Source organism: Nycticebus coucang, chromosome 8 (assembly GCF_027406575.1).
Source record: "Nycticebus coucang isolate mNycCou1 chromosome 8, mNycCou1.pri, whole genome shotgun sequence".
Classification (NCBI taxonomy): domain Eukaryota; kingdom Metazoa; phylum Chordata; class Mammalia; order Primates; family Lorisidae; genus Nycticebus; species Nycticebus coucang.
Window position 1 is genome coordinate 5,460,519 of NC_069787.1, and position 19,860 is coordinate 5,480,378.

At 52.2% G+C, this 19,860-nt stretch overlaps 1 protein-coding gene across 7 annotated transcripts in view; it reads right to left on the bottom strand.

Annotated features, from left to right (window-relative positions):
* Positions 1-19,860, bottom strand: part of GRIP2 (glutamate receptor interacting protein 2) — a 106,627-nt gene that overhangs the window by 58,239 nt on the left and 28,528 nt on the right. The window contains exon 1 of one of the 7 annotated variants that reach the window (XM_053600150.1): positions 3,067-3,192. The exons of the other annotated variants lie outside the window; for them this stretch is intronic. Within the exon in view, the coding sequence (XP_053456125.1) occupies positions 3,067-3,121 (55 nt within the window). The 5' untranslated portion in view covers positions 3,122-3,192. Of the gene's footprint in view, positions 1-3,066; positions 3,193-19,860 lie in introns of those variants that run through there. 7 annotated transcript variants of the gene reach the window in all.

Here is a 19,860-nt window from a genome sequence, read left to right on the forward strand (position 1 = left end):
CTACCAGGGTCACAGAGTGAGACTCTGTCTCAAAAAAAAAAAAAAATCATTGCTTCCTTCTCCAGGCACTAACTGGACCCTCAAATCTCAGCTTGGGGGACACAGGAGTGAAATCACATGGCCATGTCGCACCAGGATCCTCTTCAAGTAATCACAGGTTAAAAAAACTCTGGAGTCTTACCTAGAAAAGATGGATAAAAGGAATATGGGCTGAAGTCCCAAAACACCAGATGCTGGCATGGATGGGCTGAGAAGGGAACACTTCTACACTCCTGCTGGGACTGCAAACTAATACAGCCTTTTTGGAGAGAAGTATGGAGAATCCTCAAAGATCTAAAAGTAGACCTTTTATTTAACCCTGCAATCCCATTACTAGGTATCTACTCAGAAGAACAAAAATCATTTTACCACAAAGACATTTGCACTAGAATGTTTATGGTGGCTCAATTCATAATTGCCAAGTCGTGGAAATAACCTAAGTGCCCATCAACCCATGAATGGATCAACAGACTGTGGTATATGTATACCATGGAATATTATTCAGCCATTAAAAAAGATGGAGACTTTACATCTTCTACATTTACCTGGATGGAGTTGAAATATATTCTTCTTAGTAAAGTATAGCAAGAATGGAAAAATAAATATCCAATGTACTCCATACTAATATGAAATCAATATATAAACAATTACATGCTCTTAAGAACAATAAATCAGTAATATAGTCCAGTTTGGGAGGGTAGAGGGAATTGGGAGGGGGAGGGGGGAAAACGTTTGGCAAAAGATGAGAAGGCATGAGGTGGGATCTCACCTAACGTACTCGAAAGAAAAAAAAAGGAATACAGACTGGAAATGGGGAGGTGTGTCTCCAGGCCTTCAAAAATATATTTTGAAAAAGAATACACAAGAAACAGCTTTTCCACACTCTCTCTCCAAATCTCTTGACTCCTTCTCCCTTGAGCCTTCATTTCCATGAGTATGCAGGTTCATTTTATGAGCAAAACAGGTTCCTTGTGCCTCCCTTAGAGCCCCATGAAGTGGAGAGATATTAGGCAGGAGCCTGGCACACATCTGCACACAGTGTGTCCTCAATTAACCAGGCTGTACGCCTGTCTTTTTTCTTTGCTTATTTCCTATTAAGAGCTTGCTGGTCCCAGAGGCAACTGCCCTGGGGACAATGGTATGTGTATGTGGGACAAGGAGGGGATGTGGAAGGAGAGGAAGGAAGTGGCTGAGTTGCCAATGGGAAGATGGAATTCAAAATTCCAGGAGTCCGCTGCGTGCCCAACCTTTTCTAATTGTCACTGCAATCTCAAGGAGGTGTCCTTTCTTGGGCCCATTTTACTGATGAGGAACTGAGGTTCTGAGTAGCTCTTCAAGGTCACAAGGAGAGTAAAAGCCAGATGGGATTTGAACCCAGGTCTGTCTGAGCCAATATAAGCATTAACGGCATGTCTAAGATGCAGAACTTGATCCATGGCATTTAGTAGGCTGTTCTCCAGATCCTGGGGAAACTTTATTTTTATTTATTTATTTTTTGTGTGTGTGTGTGTGTGTGGTTTTTGGCAGGGGCTGGGTTTGAACCCGCCACCTCCAGCATATGGGACTGGCGCCCTACTCCTTGAGCCACAGGCGCCACCCAGTCCTGGGGAAACTAATCTGGAACAGCCCTGGGATGAGATGAGTTCATCTATTCGTCCAGCCTGGGAGAATCCGACTGGGGTCTCAGGGTCTGCAGATAGGAAAGGGGGTTTCTCCCATGCTGGTGGTCCCAGCATAGGAATCCCTGGAAAGTCCCTGATGTCCTCTAGGCATCAGCTGCTTTGTCCTGTGGAAAGAGCTTTCTGTGATGTCAGACAACAGGCTTCCCAGAGGCCAGAGCAGGACCTAGAGCCCTCACCACTCCATGAGGTGTCTCCCCTCCATGTAGGCCCCTCAGAGTCTAGAGTTATAAGGTCTCTGGCTGGAAAGAACCTCCATATGTCAGCTGTGTGGCCTTGGGTAAGTTACGTAACCTCTCTGTGCCTCGGTTTCCTTCAATGCACAGTCAGAATCAGAATAGAACTGATTTGTCGTAAGGAAGTAACAAGTGAATGCATTGCCTGGCGCCTGTGTTACTGTTGTTCTTGTTAACAGCAGGTTTATTCTTAGTTCTCAGCCTACAATGTACAGATTGAGAATCTACTACCTTCCTCCTCCCTCATGTTGCAAAGGAAGCAGCGGCAGCCCATGAGGTCACAGGTGAAGCCCAAGGTCACAGGTGAAGCCCATGGTCACACAGCTCCAGACACTCCTCCCCACCTTCACTCCAACCCTGAGCCCCTCCCAGGGCCCTGAGGTTCTGGACAAGTGTTCAGGGATGGGATGGCACTAGCATAGATTCTGTCTTGCCCAGAGTGCGTCAGCCTTCACCTGCCCCTGCTCCCCAGTTCTACACTTCTCTGGGCTCCCCAGAGCCCTTACACACAACACACACACACACACACACTCGCGTGCGCGCTCTCTCTCACACACACACACCCCTGCTAGCCTGCCCCACCTGGCCAGGCAGCCCCATGGCCTCAACAGGAAGGAGAGAATAGGCCAGGGGAGACATACCCCACAAGGGGATTGGGTGATGGGAAGACACAGAGAGGCCATGACAGAGACCCAGGGAGAAAAACAGAGACAGAGTGGGGTTGGGAGAGGACAGAGGACAGAGACAGAGTCTGGGGGAGTGGACAGGGAGGAGATAGGTGGAGAGACAGATGAAGAGACCCAGAGAGAGTTAGCGACCCAGACAAAGAGACGGAGAGAGGGCGCAAGAGAGGGCTGGGGCAGAGACCCAGAGGGAGCAAGAGACCCAGCAGCCCAGAGAAACGCAGCAGAGAAGCCCCCAAAGACGCATAGGAGAGAGGGAGGCAGAGCCAAGGTGAATGGGGCTGGGGATGAAGCCCCAGAAGGCCCTCTGGGTCTCTTGGCCTGAGCCCTCCGTCCAGACCCGCAGCCCCAGGGCGCCTGGTACCCCAGGGCCGGGCGCAAAGCCCCTGGCGGAGCAGAGGGGCCGCCCGTGCCTGTCCCCCTAGGTACCTTTGGGACGCCGCCTCACCACGCCCAGCCGCCACTTGAGCGACACAGCCAGCATCGCGCCCCTCCTGCCCGCGGGCCGTGCCAGGGGACAGAGCGCAGCTTGCGCCCGGTTTCTCGTGCGCCTGGAGCTGGACAGTCCTGTGCTCCGGAGCTGCCAGAGGCTGGGCGCTCCGGAGCTGCTAACTGGCAGAGGCTGGGCGCTCCCTGCCTCCGCCCTCCCGGAGTTGCTAAAATAGATAATCTCCCCGGAGCCAGCGGCGGTGGCATCGGCTGCGTCAAGGCCCCCTCCCTCCACTACAGACCGGCCTGGGGAGTGCAATCCTGGGAAGTCCTGAACCCTGCTACTGGACCTTTTACTGAAATCTACCAATCTCTCCTCCCCTCTTCCATGGTGTAGCTGTTTGATGCCTCTAGCCCTTGCACCTGCAGACCTGTCCACCTGGAATGTCCTTCCTCTCTAGCAGGGCTCCACTGAACTCTGGGATCAGCCTTCAGATCCCTACCTGCTGGAAGTGCTTGACTGATGGATCCCAATAAAGCATTTCTTACTAGGTTGAGATTGTCTACCTTCCCCCAAGACTGAGAGCCCCTGAGACAAGGATAGGGGTTCACTTGTCCTGTGTCCGGAGCAGGCACCACAGGGTCAGATATGTGATGGGTCGCCAGTGTAGAATGATGAATCGACAAGCCTCTTCCCTCCTAATCCCTACAACTAACCTCACTTGAAACATGAGGACAATTAGAGAAGCTACTGAACTGGGTGGATGGGGAGTTATGATGTGATGGGACTACTTGTGAGTACTCCCAGCCCTCAGCAAGAGCTCAGTACACATATGGGACATCCCTTCCTATTTCACACATGGTTAGCTTTCTCTCTAATCCCCTAATCTGGCCCCTGAATTTGGTTAGGGCAAGTTAGGGGAAACGGAGGCAGAGGGTTAGCAACCTGCTTGGGGTCACGGAGCACATATCCTGCAGAAGCATAACTAGATACCCAGGCTCCTCCCCTCTGTCCACCAAGACAGGTGCTCAGGCTTCTTCCATCATTTAACTTTGCAAACCGTCTTTTTTCCCTATGTTGGATCCAGGCTACGGGACCAAACACACAGAAAGGGCCAGACACCACTCAGGATTCATGACTGCCACAGAAATCAGGGTGTGAAGCAGCAGTGTGGGCCCCCCTTGAGAGAGTTGGATGTTTCTCCCACATGCAGAACTCCTGCCAATTCCCATCACTCTGCAGTAATCCCATATCCAGGCTTTGGCCCTGTGTTCACTCAATGCAAGATTCCTACAATGGAAGAAGGACAGGGCAATTTTAGGTAAACAGATTGGGCAATTAATAAAAATGAATTACACAGTGAGAAAGTGATTCCTTTCTCAATTATCCTCCAGCCCTTCTGATTCCATGCAGGAGTCTCCTTTTGTTTCTACCATGCTTTTAATGACTCACTGAAATTTGTGGATTAACTATTTTAAACAAAGAGAGAGCAGGCCCCAGGCTCACAGCTCCCCACAGAAAGTGGGCTCCAGCCAAAAGCATCAGGGAGGCACTTGTTGGCAGAGTACGGGTCTTACACTGACTCATTGCGGGATTCTGTCTCTTCATCCTTCAGGGGTGGGTGGGTGGTAGAGATTGCTCAGGGCAAACCCAGGAGGCAGGAAGTAGACCTTTGAGCAAGATCACTGGCCCCTTCCTGAGACCTGAGGACATCACAAGGGCTGCCCCACTGCCACAGGGCCCTGTCCCACCCCCACTAGAAGCCTCTCCTCAGCAGAAGTGAGGCTTGGTCTCTTGAGGAACAGTAAAATTCCAAACTAGCTGTGCAAACAGAAAGTAAGGAAAGAAATCAAAGAGCACAGGCTTTGGAGATGGGCAGACCTGAGTTCAAATTCTAACTTGGTGTGCCTCAGTTTTCCTCATCTGAAAAATGGGGCTAATACTTCCTACTTCTGATAGATGAGGGCAGCATGAGATCCCAGGCATAGAGGAGGTGCTGAATGAGTAACAATGTGATTATTATTCACGGACTCCAAGCCTTCTATGTGAATAGAGATGGGAGGCCCAGCAAGGTGAAGGCAAGAAAGTCAAAAATCTGGTGCTTTCCATGAACTATCTTGTCTAATCCTCACAGTGCACTGGGTGGTCTTAGGAGCTCCCCATTTTACAAAAGAGGAAATTGAGGTTCAAAGAGGGAGGTATGGGACTCACCCAGGATCACACAGCACTCAGTGGCAAAGCAGGGGGGTCTGAGATCCCAGCCACCAGACCAGGTCACCACCACATGTAGGCCCAGGGAGCAGCCCTTGTAAAACCCCTACTGTGTGCCAGACAGGGTTAGTCCAGGAAGGTGCTTAGCCTGCCAGCAAAGCCTAGAGAGGGGAGGCTCTGTTGCCCAGAGTGGTACCCATTAAGTGGCAAAGAGCCGGAGCAGGAGCCCACGCCAAGGTTCAGACTCTCCACTTTCATTGCTGCCTTTGGCAAGAAGACAAATGGCCCAGGCAGTCCCCAGAGCCAGCTGAAATTGACACGTGGAAAGCACAGCAATAAATAAAGAACCACAGACGAATGCTGAGGCACCCAGGGTCAGGGAGATCCAGTATCCCAATATGGCAGGATTTCCTGTCACCAGTTTACCCTGGAGGATGCCCTGTAAATGTCCCAGGCCTCACAGGTGAGGATGCCCCAGGACCACATCCATATCTGGAGAGAGAAATGGGTCAGCCAAGCTCAAGATTCAGTTCTGAGTCCCTAATCCCCTACAGGCTCACCCAGAGACTCCCCTGGCCTCAGGGCCCACTGCAGGAGCCTGGGGTTACCCATGTAACTGACTAAGGAGCCCAGCTCACAAACTCCCTCTACATGACCAGAGGCAAGTCGCTTCCCTCCACGGGCTCCCTCAGTTTCTTCAGCTGCAAAATGGAGCAGCTGCCTGCCCCAGAGGGCTATTCTGAGTCAAATGAAGAGGGAGAGCCCCCAGGGGCAGGATGGATCCACCCACTACACCTGGCACTGACTGGGAGCGTGTAGAATGCTTATTGGGTGCAATCACAGAGTGTTTAAGGGCATGGGCCATGGAGCCAGCCTGCCAGGGCCCAAATCTCAAGCACAGGGCACATAGTTAAGCCTAGCACAGTAGGGGCTCCATAAATTACAATGTGATTGTACTAGCTTTATGACTAGACACTGTTATTTAACCTGACTGAGCCTCAGGTCCTTAACCTGTAACGTGGAGGTGAGAAGAGAATGTACCTGAACATATGCTGTGAGGATGAAATGGGACCAAATGAGCACGAAGCTCCTCAGTAGCAGCCGGCACACAGTAAGCACTCAGTGAGTATGCGGAAGCATTATTATTAAGACGGATGTTACTGGGTGTAGCAGCATTTGGGTAGACCTTGGTGGGACAGGTAAATGAGGGAGGCAGGTGAGCCAAGTCGTGTCCTGGGAAAGAATTTATCATAAAGGAAATAGGGTCCGAGAGAGATGCCATGACCCAGTAGTCTCTAATGGGGGAATCCTGGGTATCATGATGGCCCAGGAGTGAAGTGTGGGTAGGTGTATTTCCCCATCTTTTCCAAAGCTCAGGACACTGTAGGTCACCCCCATCTGAGGAATACAGGGGCTAACCAGAAGTCACTCAGACCCAGCCTGTTTAGAACTGATTTGGGAGGCGGTTCTGCAGAGCTCAGAAGAGCAAGGTGCCACTGAGGAGCTACCAGGCTGTGTTAGGTGCTACGCTGGTCCTGCTGTCTCAGAACTCCTAGCAGAGACAGAGGCTTGCCTCCCCCTGAATATCAGTTTTCCCATCTGAACACTGAGAACAAGACTCTTCATCTCACAGGGATACAGAGAAAAAACAAAGACTCCATATATCAAGGCAACTGTAAACAGTAGGCACTCAATGTACTCCTCTCCCGGGGTGCCATCCAACTTCTCCTCTAGATTTTGTCCCCTCTGCTTCCAAAAGTGTTCCCCCCGCTCAGGGACATTAGATAAAACTGCTGGGAAAGGGACTCTCCATTGGGGTGCAGAGAAGTGGGGTCCATCTGAGGCTGCCTTATGGTGGTACCTAAAGAGCAAAAAGAAAAAGCGGGAGAAAGACTGACCCAGCCTGATGGTGATGTCATCCAGCACCTTGGGACCTGATTAGGGGTGGAAGGAAGTGAAAGGGCTACGGGGAGGAGGAAGAGAATTATGGCCTTCTGAATGAGAAAGCTGGAAGCAAAATGAGGAATTTGGGGTGGGTGGGACCCAGTTAATCAAGTGTGTGCTCTTCCTGTAAAATATGACTTCCAGCCTGTGACCCATGACCTCTAGCACTTGAAGTATAAAGATCTCTCCATAAAACAAAGATAAGGAACCCCATCTCAGAACAGTGAACACCATAGTGGCCACAAATATCACAAGACTAACAGATTCCTTATAGCACCGCTAGTAAGATAAGACAGTAAAATACAGAGTAAGGCAAATTGGATTTATGTGACAACCGAGGGAACCCACAACCAGTGAAACCAGGACAGCTCGTCTGAAGGCCCGAGGGAAACCAATGGGAATTCTTACTGATGGACGTAGGAGGGAGTGGGATGAAAGTACTCTCATTGGCGTGCTGCCTTTGTGGCAGCTCCTCTCACTCAGACGGGGAGTTGCCATCCTCCTGGAAATGTCTATGCTTATCTCTACTGTGCTTTAAATAAAGTTACACTCCTCTCTTTGCTATATTGGAGCCCCAGCTGCCTCATTGTCTACTCCTCCGGTTTCTTGCTCTCCCTTTGAATCAGCTGAACTTGCTCGTTCTGCTAGGTGAAGGGGACCAGGTCCACCCAACAGCTCAAAAATGAATTCCCACCTCTAACAGAACCCACCAGGCCTATAGCTGGCCTATCTTTTTTTGCTTCAGCCAGTTTGGATTTGGTTTTTGATAACTTAGACCCAAAAGAGTCCTGACTATTCCAGTGTTTTCTTCATCTCAGAGTTGCAGATTCCAACACATAGCACGGGCTCAACAAAGGCACCATGAATGAATGAATGAATGAGAAAACAGAATATGGAATAGTAAACTCTCCAAACTCTGCCTTCAGCAAAAGCCCCCTGAGCCTTCAACTTTAGTCAAAGGGGGCCACAGCTGGAAATGAATTCCTTACCAGCACAGGAGCCCCAGCTGAGCAGTTTAACTGGCAGACCAGCTAAGTCACAGAGGGAGATGTGGGGTTCTGGGTTCCAGGTGTCTAAAGCTTGCTTGTTATCTGTGCCACACCTGCCAGGCACCCCTGTGGTCCCAAGAGTTTTGCAGGGCTCCTTCTATAGAGCAGCCCCATGGAGACTGTAAGGGAGCACGGGACTCCTTGAAGATGAGACTATTGGATGCTACAGGCTAAGTCGTAAAGCAAACAAGGCTGGAAGAGCCCAGGCTGGGAGGCAGGGGGCCTGAGTTCCACTGTGTGGCCATGAGCAAGTCCTCTGGCCTCCATAGTCCTCCCTAGGTTCACCCCCCACCCCATAGCACTTCATTTTCTCTGTCAGATGTTCCTCCTGTTGCCTGAGGTCACACGGCCACTAAGAGGCCAAGCCAGGATTCTAACACAGGACTGTTTGACTCCCCTCAAAATTGATATGTGCAGAGCCCAAGAGATGGGTTAAAAGATCACAAAAGGATGTAGGCCAGTCTCCACCAATTCTGTTTTTTTTTTTTTTCCATTCCTGCCTCAGTCTCACAGAGCCCCAGAGGCTCTGGGTCGCTACCACCCCCACCTGCTTCCAGAAACAAATTAACATCTCATCAGAGATGCCTTTAATCTTCTTGGCCTTTTTCTTCCCCATGGGCCAAGTGGTGACATTTCTGCCGGCCCAGCTCCACTGATTTAAATAAGACCAAGCCCTGAGGTTGGCTATGTGGGTGGAGGAGAGGGGGTTGGGGGCAGATCCTGTCTAGGCTCAGCCAGGCTGGGGAAGGAGAGGATGTGGGCAGACACAGGCCATCCATCCATCCATTTGTTCATTCAACAAATCTTTCTTAAGCACCTTCTATGTGCCAGGTGTGGAGGTGGGGAGATCCAGACATCAAGGCTTTAATGCACTCATGTTTTACTGGGGAAGACAGAGACAAAATGACAGGCTGGTTGCGGTGGCTCATGCCTATAATCCTAGCACTCTGGGAGGCCTAGACGGGTGGATCACTTGAACTCAGGAGTTCAGAGACCAGTCTGAGCAAGAGTGAGACCCTGTCTCTAGAAAATAGCCTAGTTTTGTGACAGGCACATGTAGCCCCAGTTACTTGGGAAGCTGAGGCAAGAGGATCGTTTGGGCCCAAGAGTTTGAAGCTGCTGTGAGCTATGATGTCACGATCACTCTACCCAGGGTGACAAAGTGAGACTCTGTCTCAAAAAAAGAAAGAAAAGATGACAATTGCAATAAATAAGTAAAGTATGCAACATGTTTGTTGGGGGGCCTAACATGGCCTTACATGAACTTCCCCCCCACCCAGACAAAGGACCTAGTTAGCCCCACCCATGAACACTTGTCCAGTCTAAAGGATCCTAACTCACCAAAGCCCTCCTGGCCAGCTGTGGAATTTGCCCATTCCCTACAGTCCCACATAAAAAGTGTCTCTAACTTCCCCACCCCCACCCCGGGCACAAGACACCCTCTTTGTAGTGCCCTGGCAGGTCTGTCCCTTTGAATAAAGCTGACCTAAACTTCTTTGATCCCACCCTCTCTCGCCTCTAGGTGTGGCCGTTTACACCTTTCAATGTTAGGAGGGGAAATCTGTGAGAAATAAATAAAGCAAGATGAAGGGTATCAGAGTACAGAGATGGATGGTGCAGATTACAAAAGGGGTGGTCTCTCCAGAACCCAGACTAGGTACCCTAAGTACATTTTTCCCCTGCTTGGCATGGTGGTTCACACCTATAATCCCAGTGACTTGGGAGGCTGAGGGGGGAAGATCACTCAGGCCTAGGAGTTTGAGACCAGCCTAGACAACATAGCAAGACACTGTCTCTAAAAAAATGAAAAAATTATCTGGGCAGGGTGGTGGGCACCTGTAATCCCAGCTACTTGGGAGGCTGAAGCAGAAGGATCCCTTGAGCACAGGAGTTCCAGGACCATTGCACTCCAGCCTGGGTAACAGAGTGAGACCTCTTCTGTAAATAAATAAATACCGTTGCCCACTAAAAGGACCCCAGGACTCCTCAGACCAATGGAAGATTTCAGGGCTGAGGCAGGGAAAATATAAAATGAGCCTGGAGTATCTTTCTTGTAAGTCTCAGAAAATAAGAAAGTGCCCAACGTCTTAGCAGGGAAAGTTGGAGGAAGAAAAAGCCAACTGGAGGGGGTTCCCACTGGCCAAATCTGGAACCACTTGGACATCAGGAAGAAATAGTGACTGCAAAACTATAAAAAATCCATGTCCTCATAATGACTCTCAAAAGAAATAAATAAAACCTCACCTGACCCTTGGGAGGTAGTTAAGGTGTCATTTTTAATTTTTTTTCCTGTAAACAGATAAATGAAAGTAAAGAATGAAGCACCTATCCTGTCTTTCCCGTGTAAGCCACATTTCAGGAGAATCTAATAGGGTAAAGATATTTTTTATAAAAAAAAAAAAAAACACAGCAAATAAGTGCAGAAGAAATGATAACACTGGAAAACCACCTTTTTGCATCCTAATGAAATAAAGGATGGGGCATTGACCCTGTGTTGGAGGAACTAAGTGGACAGTGCTGGAATCCCTGGACCAGTCTCGGCACCCCCCAAAATGGAACAATCTGGAATTATGGACGTCCCTCTAGGAGGCAGAAGGAGCCCGCAGCACTCCCCGTGACGAATTCTTACCTACAAAATTGGGCAAGAATGAAATCCAGCTTTAACCCCAAATATCAGCTGACAAAGTACAAGGCACAGAAGAATGAATTAAATGGTACCATCCATGAGAACATTCCAGAGGACAGATGACCTGATTTCTCCCAACAAATAGTTAACGTAAAAATTTTCTTAAAAAGAGGGAAAAGGGACTGTTATAGTTAGACAAAAAGAGACTTAAGAGGCTAATCAACCAAATGCATCACTGGTACCTTAGCTGGATCCTGATTTGAATAAAACAACTGTGAAAAGACACTTTGGAGACAACCAGGGAAAAATTGCAATGAAGACTGGGCATGAGATGATATTAAGGAATTATGGTGAATTCTGTTGGGTTGATTCTCATTATAGTTCAGAAAAGTCTTCATCTGTTGGAGCTACAGATGACACGCAAAAATATGTCTGAGATTTGTCCTTCAAATGCCTCAGGGGGATTCCTGCATTATATGTGCAATTGGAAGTAGATGAAAATTTAAAATATAAAATGAAAATTAAAAAGGAAGTCATAAAAGGCCTTTCTGGGAAGGTGACCTTTGAAGGCAGGTGTTAAAAGAGGGAGCTGTGACATGGGAGGAGGTGCTCCAGGGGGCTGGGGTCCTCAAACTTTTTAAACAGGGGGCCAGTTCACTGTCCCTCAGACCGTTGGAGGGCCGGACTATAGTTTAAAAAAAAAAAACTACCTCACGCCTGTAATCCCAGCACTGTGGGAGGCTGAGGCGGGAGGATTGCTTCAGCTCAGGAGTTCGAGGCTTGTCTGAGCGAGAGTAAGACCCCGACTCATGAAAAAAATGGAAAAACCCAGCCGGGCGCCGCGGCGAGCGTCTGTAATCCCAGCGGCTTCGGAGGCTGAGGCAGCAGGGTGCCCACAGCCCGAGTCTGAGGTTGCAGTGAGCTACGACGCCATTGCCCTCTGCTCAGGGCATAGGGTAGAACTGTGTCTCAACAAAAAAAAAAAAAAAAAAAAACTATGAACAAATTCCTATGCACACTGCACATATCTTATTTTGAAGTAAAAAAACAAAATGGAAACAAATACAATCACACCGCTGCATGTGTCCTGCAGGCCGGCTGTACTTTGAGGACCCCTGGCTGCTACAGGCAGAGGAAGTTCAAGGAGCCCAGGGGAGGGAGCAGGGCCCAGGACTCAGGGTGTTCTGAGGACTCTGGCTTTGCTGCTGAGGAAAGGGGGAGCTACTGCAGTGGAGCAGAGGAGGGCTGTGGGGCTGCACTGTGCAGCGGGTAGTGACAGCAACTCCACTGTGGTGGGGACAGAGGGGGGGACCGGAGGAGTGGACTCTGGCTTATTGTTAAGTTCAGGCTCCTTCCTCTGCCAGAGTTAAACATTTGCAGAACAGCAGTGGCTCCTCTGGATTAGCAGCATGAGCTCTGGGGTCAAACACTCTGGGCCTCTGTTTCCCCACCAACAATATCAAAGATGTTGATGAAGAACTCAGTCAATCATATCAGGATGCTCTATGGAGACAAAAGAAGTGCGAATGTCCTCCGACTGGGAAGGGCTGGGCATGTGTCTCTCCTGGACACTGACTATGCACCAGGCATGGAAATCAGGCTGTAGCGGCATCAAGCCTCGCCTTATCCAGGTGATCGCCTACCTATAAGGTGATGTCACCTGGCTGCTTGTTGGAATCATCCAGGAACTTACAACAACTAGTGCCCAGCCAGAAGCTTTAGGGGTGGGTCCCCAGGCAGTGGGAGATGGTTAGGCTCCCCCAGTGACTCTACTGTACACCAAGGTGGAGAATCACTGTCCCATTGCTGCTCTGTGTGGAAGATGGGGATAGTCCCATTCAGAGAGGGAAAGCAGCTGCTCCAGCATCACACAGCGTCCAAGTAGCAGAGAAGGGACTTCCACCACAACCCAGCCCCACCCCCTCTCATCTCCTACCCGCCACCCTCGCCAGACCAGCTCTGAGGCCAAGAGCCTGAAAACAGCTCCAAGGGAAGCCGAAAGGCTGCCAGAGGAAGCAGCTCATCCATCTCATGGCCAAGAAGGAAAATGCCACCAAGCGTTTTCAGTGTGGGCCAGGGCAGCTGGCCGACAGGTGCACCCACAGAGCCACCTGCCAGGTAACAGGTGGTGTGCCTGTTAGTATTTCTGGCACTGCCTACACGGGTAATAATTAGGAGCAAAGGCCTGGGCAGGCACCATTAACAAGTACACAGACTAAACGGTCGGGCTCTTAGTGGAGGTGCTGAAAATGCTACAATTACGGTTCCTGTGTGTCACAGGGCTGCTCCTCAAGCCAGGCCATGGCAAAGCCAGATGCCCTGCCCTACCCTCGCCCATCTGCCAAGTTCCAGGAAGGGGTGGCCTATTACACCATGCTAGGTTCAAATCTCAAGGTACATGGCTACATAGAAAGTGTGTAAAACATCACCTGGGCACCTGGCGGTTGTGACAGTTTCATGAAATAACACAAGTCTGGGGCCTGTGAGGGCTCCCTAAACAGGACCCGCCGTAAAATCATGGATGAAGCATTTTGATTTCAGAGGTTCAGTTTTCTCATCTGAAAAATTGGGATACAAATGAGCAATATTAATTAATTATCACTCTGCTGTAGACACCGTTCCCAGCCCTTACTCATGTTGACTCTCTCAGACACCCCACGAAGTATCTGAGAGATTATGCCCATGTCATGATGTGGGGACAGAGGTGCAGGAGTCATAGTCTCTGGGAACAGAGCAGGAGACTGCAACTGGCAGCCTGGCCAAGCCCACCCAGGACCGACCCTGCTGTTGTAAACATCGCTGCCTAATTTGAGATACTGTGTGCACCTCTGTGCAGAGTGTGGGTGCTATGATTACATGCAGCAAACTCAGCACCAAGGGGCATAGCCCCTGCCGGGCACTCGGGCTTCCAGCAAGGCCAGGCCTCTGTGCCTTCCCGCCTGGTTTTCTACCGCATGGCTGTCCCTGCAGGCCAGACAGTCAAGGTGCCTGGGACTTAGAGGCTTAGACTTGGGGCCGGGGAGGCTTCTTGGCGGGTTCTAACCTGCAAGTGACCTGGGGCTCCAGCTCCCTGTCACACTGTGGGGAGATCCCCCAGCATTTTGCAGGGTTGGGAGGGTTGCATCTGAGCCCAACACGGGAGTTGGTATCATACACACCCCCTTCCCTTGCCACTGGTCAGTGAGATCCCCATCTAGGAAATGAGGCAGGAAGTGAGGGCAGGAAGCAAAGTTTGGGGCCACCCCTGGGGACACAGGGTGTCCTGTGAGGGGATTTTTATCACCATTTATTCCCCCCGATGAGGAAATTACAAAGGGAAAGTAGGAATTTGAGGTCACAGAGTCTGTTAAAAGCAGAGTCAGGGCTTGAACCCAAGTGCTGGGCTCCCAGGTGGGACCACTGCTGGGCACAGTGACTCAAATGACTGAGGGTTTCTCACAGAAAGGTGGGAGAATGGACCCACAGCGTGGGGCTGGACCTGCAGGTCTGAGGATCCTGCCTCCTCCCACCCGCCCTCCCTCCCAAACATCCTGCATCCCAAGTCTTAAAGGGCTGGGGAGGTGGGAGAGCTGCCCCCAACTTAGCAGGGCTGTGTAAAAAGAGTTGTGCAAAACTCATCCACTCTGGGCCTCCGCATCCAGCCCTGAGTGGCCAACATCACAGTCCCCTGGGGAGTGGGTGTGAGAGACCCCTGGTGGGAGCCATGCCAAGCAGTGCCCTTCCTGTGGTGGCTACAGGTCTGTAGCCCCCGCCAAACACACACAAACACAACTGGCCCACAGAAAATCAGGAGCCCACATGAAGGGGCCCTGGGGCATGTCTCCCCGCCTCCACCTTGTCAGCAGCACAGCCCCCTTCTCCCCTGGATTTCACCTGCAAACTACCAAACTCAACTGAGGTCACATAGCTGGGGCCAGAAGCCTCAGCACCTGTGACCCACAAGCAGCCAGCCATGCATTCCAGCAACACTAGAGATGACCAGCCTGTGGCCCCGGTTCGAGTAAGAGTAGGGTATGTCCCAAAGGTGCCCTCTGGCTGTCCTCAGCCAGGCCCTGCACCAGGATGGCCTCTCTCTGTCTAATTTTTCACAGGTCAACAGGGTCAGCAATCTGGACAAATTCTTATAATTCTAGCCATTCAAGTGAGCTAGTGTGTGAGAATCAGTGTCCAGTAGAAAACTGTATGGTGGCCCACAAGAACCACAGAGCTCCTAGATAAAGTCATAGAGACACAACCACAGGGACTGGGTGACATCCATGAGGACCACAGAGCTCCCAGGGGGAATGGCAGAGCCACAACCACAGGGATTGGGTGACATCCATGAGGACCACGGAGCTCCCAGGAGGAATGGCAGAGCCACAACCATAAGGATTGGGTGACATCCATGAGGACCACGGAGCTCCCAGGGGGAATGGCAGAGCCACAACCACAGGGACTGGGTGACATCCATGAGGACCACGGAGCTCCCAGGAGGAATGGCAGAGCCACAACCATAGGGATTGGGTGACATCCATGAGGACCACGGAGCTCCCAGGGGGGATGGCAGAGCCAGAACCACAGGGACTGGATGACATCCATGAGGACCACGGAGCTCCCAGAGGGAATCGCAGAGCCACAACCACAGGGACTGGGTGACATCCACGAAGACCACAGAGCTCCCAGAGGGAATCGCAGAGTCAGACCACAGGGACTGGGTGACATCCACGAGGACCACGGAGCTCCCAGGGGGAATCGCAGAGCCACAACCACAGGGACTGGGTGACATCCATGAGGACCACGGAGCTCCCAGGGGGAATGGCAGAGCCACAACCACAGGGACTGGGTGACATCCACGAGGACCACAGAGCTCCCAGGGGGAATGGCAGAGCCACAACCACAGGGACTGGGTGCATCCATGAGGACCACGGAGCTCCCAGGGGGAATCGCAGAGCCACAACCACAGGGACAGAGTGACATCCATGAGGACCACGGAGCTCCCAGGGGGAATGGCAGAGCCACAACCACAGGGACTGGGTGACATCCATGAGGACCACGGAGCTCCCAGAGGGAATCGCAGAGCCACAACCACAGGGACTGGGTGACATCCACGAAGACCACAGAGCTCCCAGAGGGAATCGCAGAGTCAGACCACAGGGACTGGGTGACATCCACGAGGACCACGGAGCTCCCAGGGGGAATCGCAGAGCCACAACCACAGGGACTGGGTGACATCCATGAGGACCACGGAGCTCCCAGGGGGAATGGCAGAGCCACAACCACAGGGACTGGGTGACATCCACGAGGACCACAGAGCTCCCAGGGGGAATGGCAGAGCCACAACCACAGGGACTGGGTGCATCCATGAGGACCACGGAGCTCCCAGGGGGAATCGCAGAGCCACAACCACAGGGACAGAGTGACATCCATGAGGACCACGGAGCTCCCAGGGGGAATGGCAGAGCCACAACCACAGGGACTGGGTGACATCCATGAGGACCACAGAGCTCCCAGGGGGAATGGCAGAGCCACAACCACAGGGACTGGGTGACATCCATGAGGACCACGGAGCTCCCAGAGGGAATCGCAGAGCCACAACCACAGGGACTGGGTGACATCCACGTGGACCACGGAGCTCCCAGAGGGAATTGCAGAGCCACAACCACAGGGACTGGGTGACATCCACGAAGACCACAGAGCTCCCAGAGAGAATCACAGAGCCACAACCACAGGGAGTGGGTGACATCCACGAGGACCACAGAGCTCCCAGGGGAATCACAGAGCCACAACCACAGGGAGTGGGTGACATCCACGAGGACCACAGAGCTCCCAGAGGGAATCACAGAACCAAAACCACAGGGACTGGGTGACATCCACGAGGACCACAGAGCTCCCAGGGGGAATCGCAGAGCCACAACCACAGGGACTGGGTGACATCCATGAGGACCACGGAGCTCCCAGGGGGAATCGCAGAGCCACAACCACAGGGACAGAGTGACATCCATGAGGACCACGGAGCTCCCAGGAGGAATGGCAGAGCCACAACCACAGGGACTGGGTGACATCCATGAGGACCACGGAGCTCCCAGGGGGAATGGCAGAGCCACAACCACAGGGACTGGGTGACATCCACGAGGACCACGGAGCTCCCAGAGGGAATGGCAGAGCCACAACCACAGGGACTGGGTGACATCCACGTGGACCACGGAGCTCCCTGAGGGAATTGCAGAGCCACAACCACAGGGAGTGGGTGACATCCACGAAGACCACAGAGCTCCCAGAGGGAATCACAGAGCCACAACCACAGGGAGTGGGTGACATCCACGAGGACCACAGAGCTCCCAGAGGGAATCACAGAACCAAAACCACAGGGACTGGGTGACATCCACGAAGACCACGGAGCTCCCAGAGGGAATCGCAGAGTCACAACCACAGGGACTGGGTGACATCCACGAGGACCACAGAGCTCCCAGAGAGAATTGCAGAGCCACAACCACAGGGACTGGGTGACATCCACGAGGACCACAGAGCTCCCAGAGGGAATCGCAGAGCCACAACCACAGGGACTGGGTCACATCCATGAGGACCACAGAGCTCCCAGGGTAATCACACGCCACAACCACAGGGCCTGGGTGACATCCACAAGGACCACGGAGCTCCCAGAGGGAATCGCAGAGCCACAAACACAGGGGACTGGGTGACATCCACGAGGACCATGGAGCTCCCAGAGGAAATCGCAGAGCCACAACTACAGGGGACTGGGTGACATCCACGAGGACCATGGAGCTCCCATAGGGAATCGCAGAGCCACAACCACAGGAACAGGGTGACATCCACGAGTACCACAGAGCTCCCAGGGGGAATCGCACAGCCACAACCACAGGGACTGGGTGACATCCACGAGGACCACGGAGCTCCCAGAGGGAATCGCAGAGCCACAAACACAGGGCCTGGGTGACATCCATGAGGACCACAGAGCTCCCAGAGAGAATTGCAGAGCCACAACCACAGGGACTGGGTGACATCCATGAGGACCACGGAGCTCCCAGAGAGAATCGCAGAGCCACAACCACAGGGACTGGGTGACATCCACGAGGACCACAGAGCTCCCAGGGGGAATTACAGAGCCGCAACCACAGGGCCTGGGTGACATCCATGAGGACCACAGAGCTCCCTGAGGGAATTGCAGAGCCACAACCACAGGGACTGGGTGACATCCACGAGGACCACGGAGCTCCCAGTGGGAATCGCAGAGCCACAAACACGTGGACTGGGTGACATCCATGAGGACCACAGAGCTCCCCGGGGGAATCACAGAGCCACAACCACAGGGACTGGGTGACATCCATGAGGATCACAGAGCTCCCAGTGGGAATCTCAGAGCCACAACCACAAGGACTGGGTGACATCCACAAGGACCACAGAGCTCCCTGAGGGAATCGCAGAGCCACAACCACAGGGGACTGGGCGATGGCTCACAAGAACACACCAAAGATTGAAACCCTGCAGCCGTAGGATGTTCATCTCAGAAAGCCACAAGTGGCGGCTCCAGAACTGCAGGGGATTCCACACACAGATCCACACCAACCACTCTGGGATCCAGCCACAGGCCATTAGAACAGCAGCAGAGGAAACCAGCATTACAGGCAGAAGCCACAGTGGTGAGTGGTCATTGAATTCAGCGTGGTGACACAGCAGGGGGGATCACTGTTGGACCCCACACCATTCCGTGTTCAAAGGACAATATGAGCCTACAGTGCTTCTCACCAAGCAGGCTGTGCCCCCTACCCACCAAAATCTCCTTTCCACAGCTCCTGACCCTCCAACCTTGCCCTGAACCCTACTAAATTTCCTTTCCAAGCCTTCTGGTGAGAGAAGCAGTCACATGGCCATCGTGTGACCTTGGGATGAGTCCCTGCCTACTCTGGACCTCAGTTTCCCCACAGTAAAACTAGAAATTTGGCCCTTTCTGATTACTGATGATGGGGTTAATGCATGTCCAATAATCCAAAATGATCGCATCACTCTTTTCTCCCTCTTTATAATCCCCCATGGCTCCCAAAGGGCCTCACTTGAATGAATGAATGAATGAGGACTGCTCGGGCTTGAGGCATCTTCCTGCTCTTTGCTCTCAATCCTGCTCCTCAGGCCAGCTGGGCACCCAGGGATGAAACACACAATCATTTCCCTCAGTTTAGGGCAGACACTGGTCCAATGTCACTCAGCAGTGACAGCAGAGCTAGGTCAAACCTGGGACCCCTGGTTGCAAGCACCCTTCCCGTCTGTCCCCAAGCACCAAAAAATACCTGCAAGGAAGAAGAGGGTAGCCCCCCAGAGGAATCCCGGCCCCCTGTCATTCCAAGTCCCTGCCTCAACAGCATGGGCTCCAGGTCAGTGAGGCCAACCATCCACCACAGCTAGACTCGAGGCTAGTAAGTGCCAAGGCCTTCCTTGGGGACACTGTGTGCCTCTGGGATGCAGTGTCCAGATGTGGCATCCAAGGAGTCAGGAGAGACACAGCAAGAGGTCCAGGCTGATGCCACCACTCCAGAGATAAGGAAAACTTGAGAGCAAAATGAGGCTTGTCTTGTCCTCAAACCAGGGTTTGCATGTGGCCTGGGCAGCAGAGGCACTGAGGGAAGCAGTGACGCTCCAAGACCATGTGCTCCCAGGCCCCGGGCATTCAGCCAGACCCCATCATTCACTTGCTCACCAAGTAGCTGCTGAGCAGCTCTTATGCTCCAGCTGTGAATGAAACTTGTGGAACTGACATGCTACTAGGGAAGGCAGACAATAAACATAATAGATAGCAAGATAATATAGGTTGAAACAAGCGCTTTGAAGGAAAAAGAGTGGGGTGAGAGGACTGTGTGGTGGGGAGAGGCCTCTCTGATCAAGGCTTTACACAAATAAAGGAAACGGGGGACCACCTGTGCAGATCAGAGCCAGGCGGAGACCACAGCCAGTGCAAAGGCAGGACTGTGCCC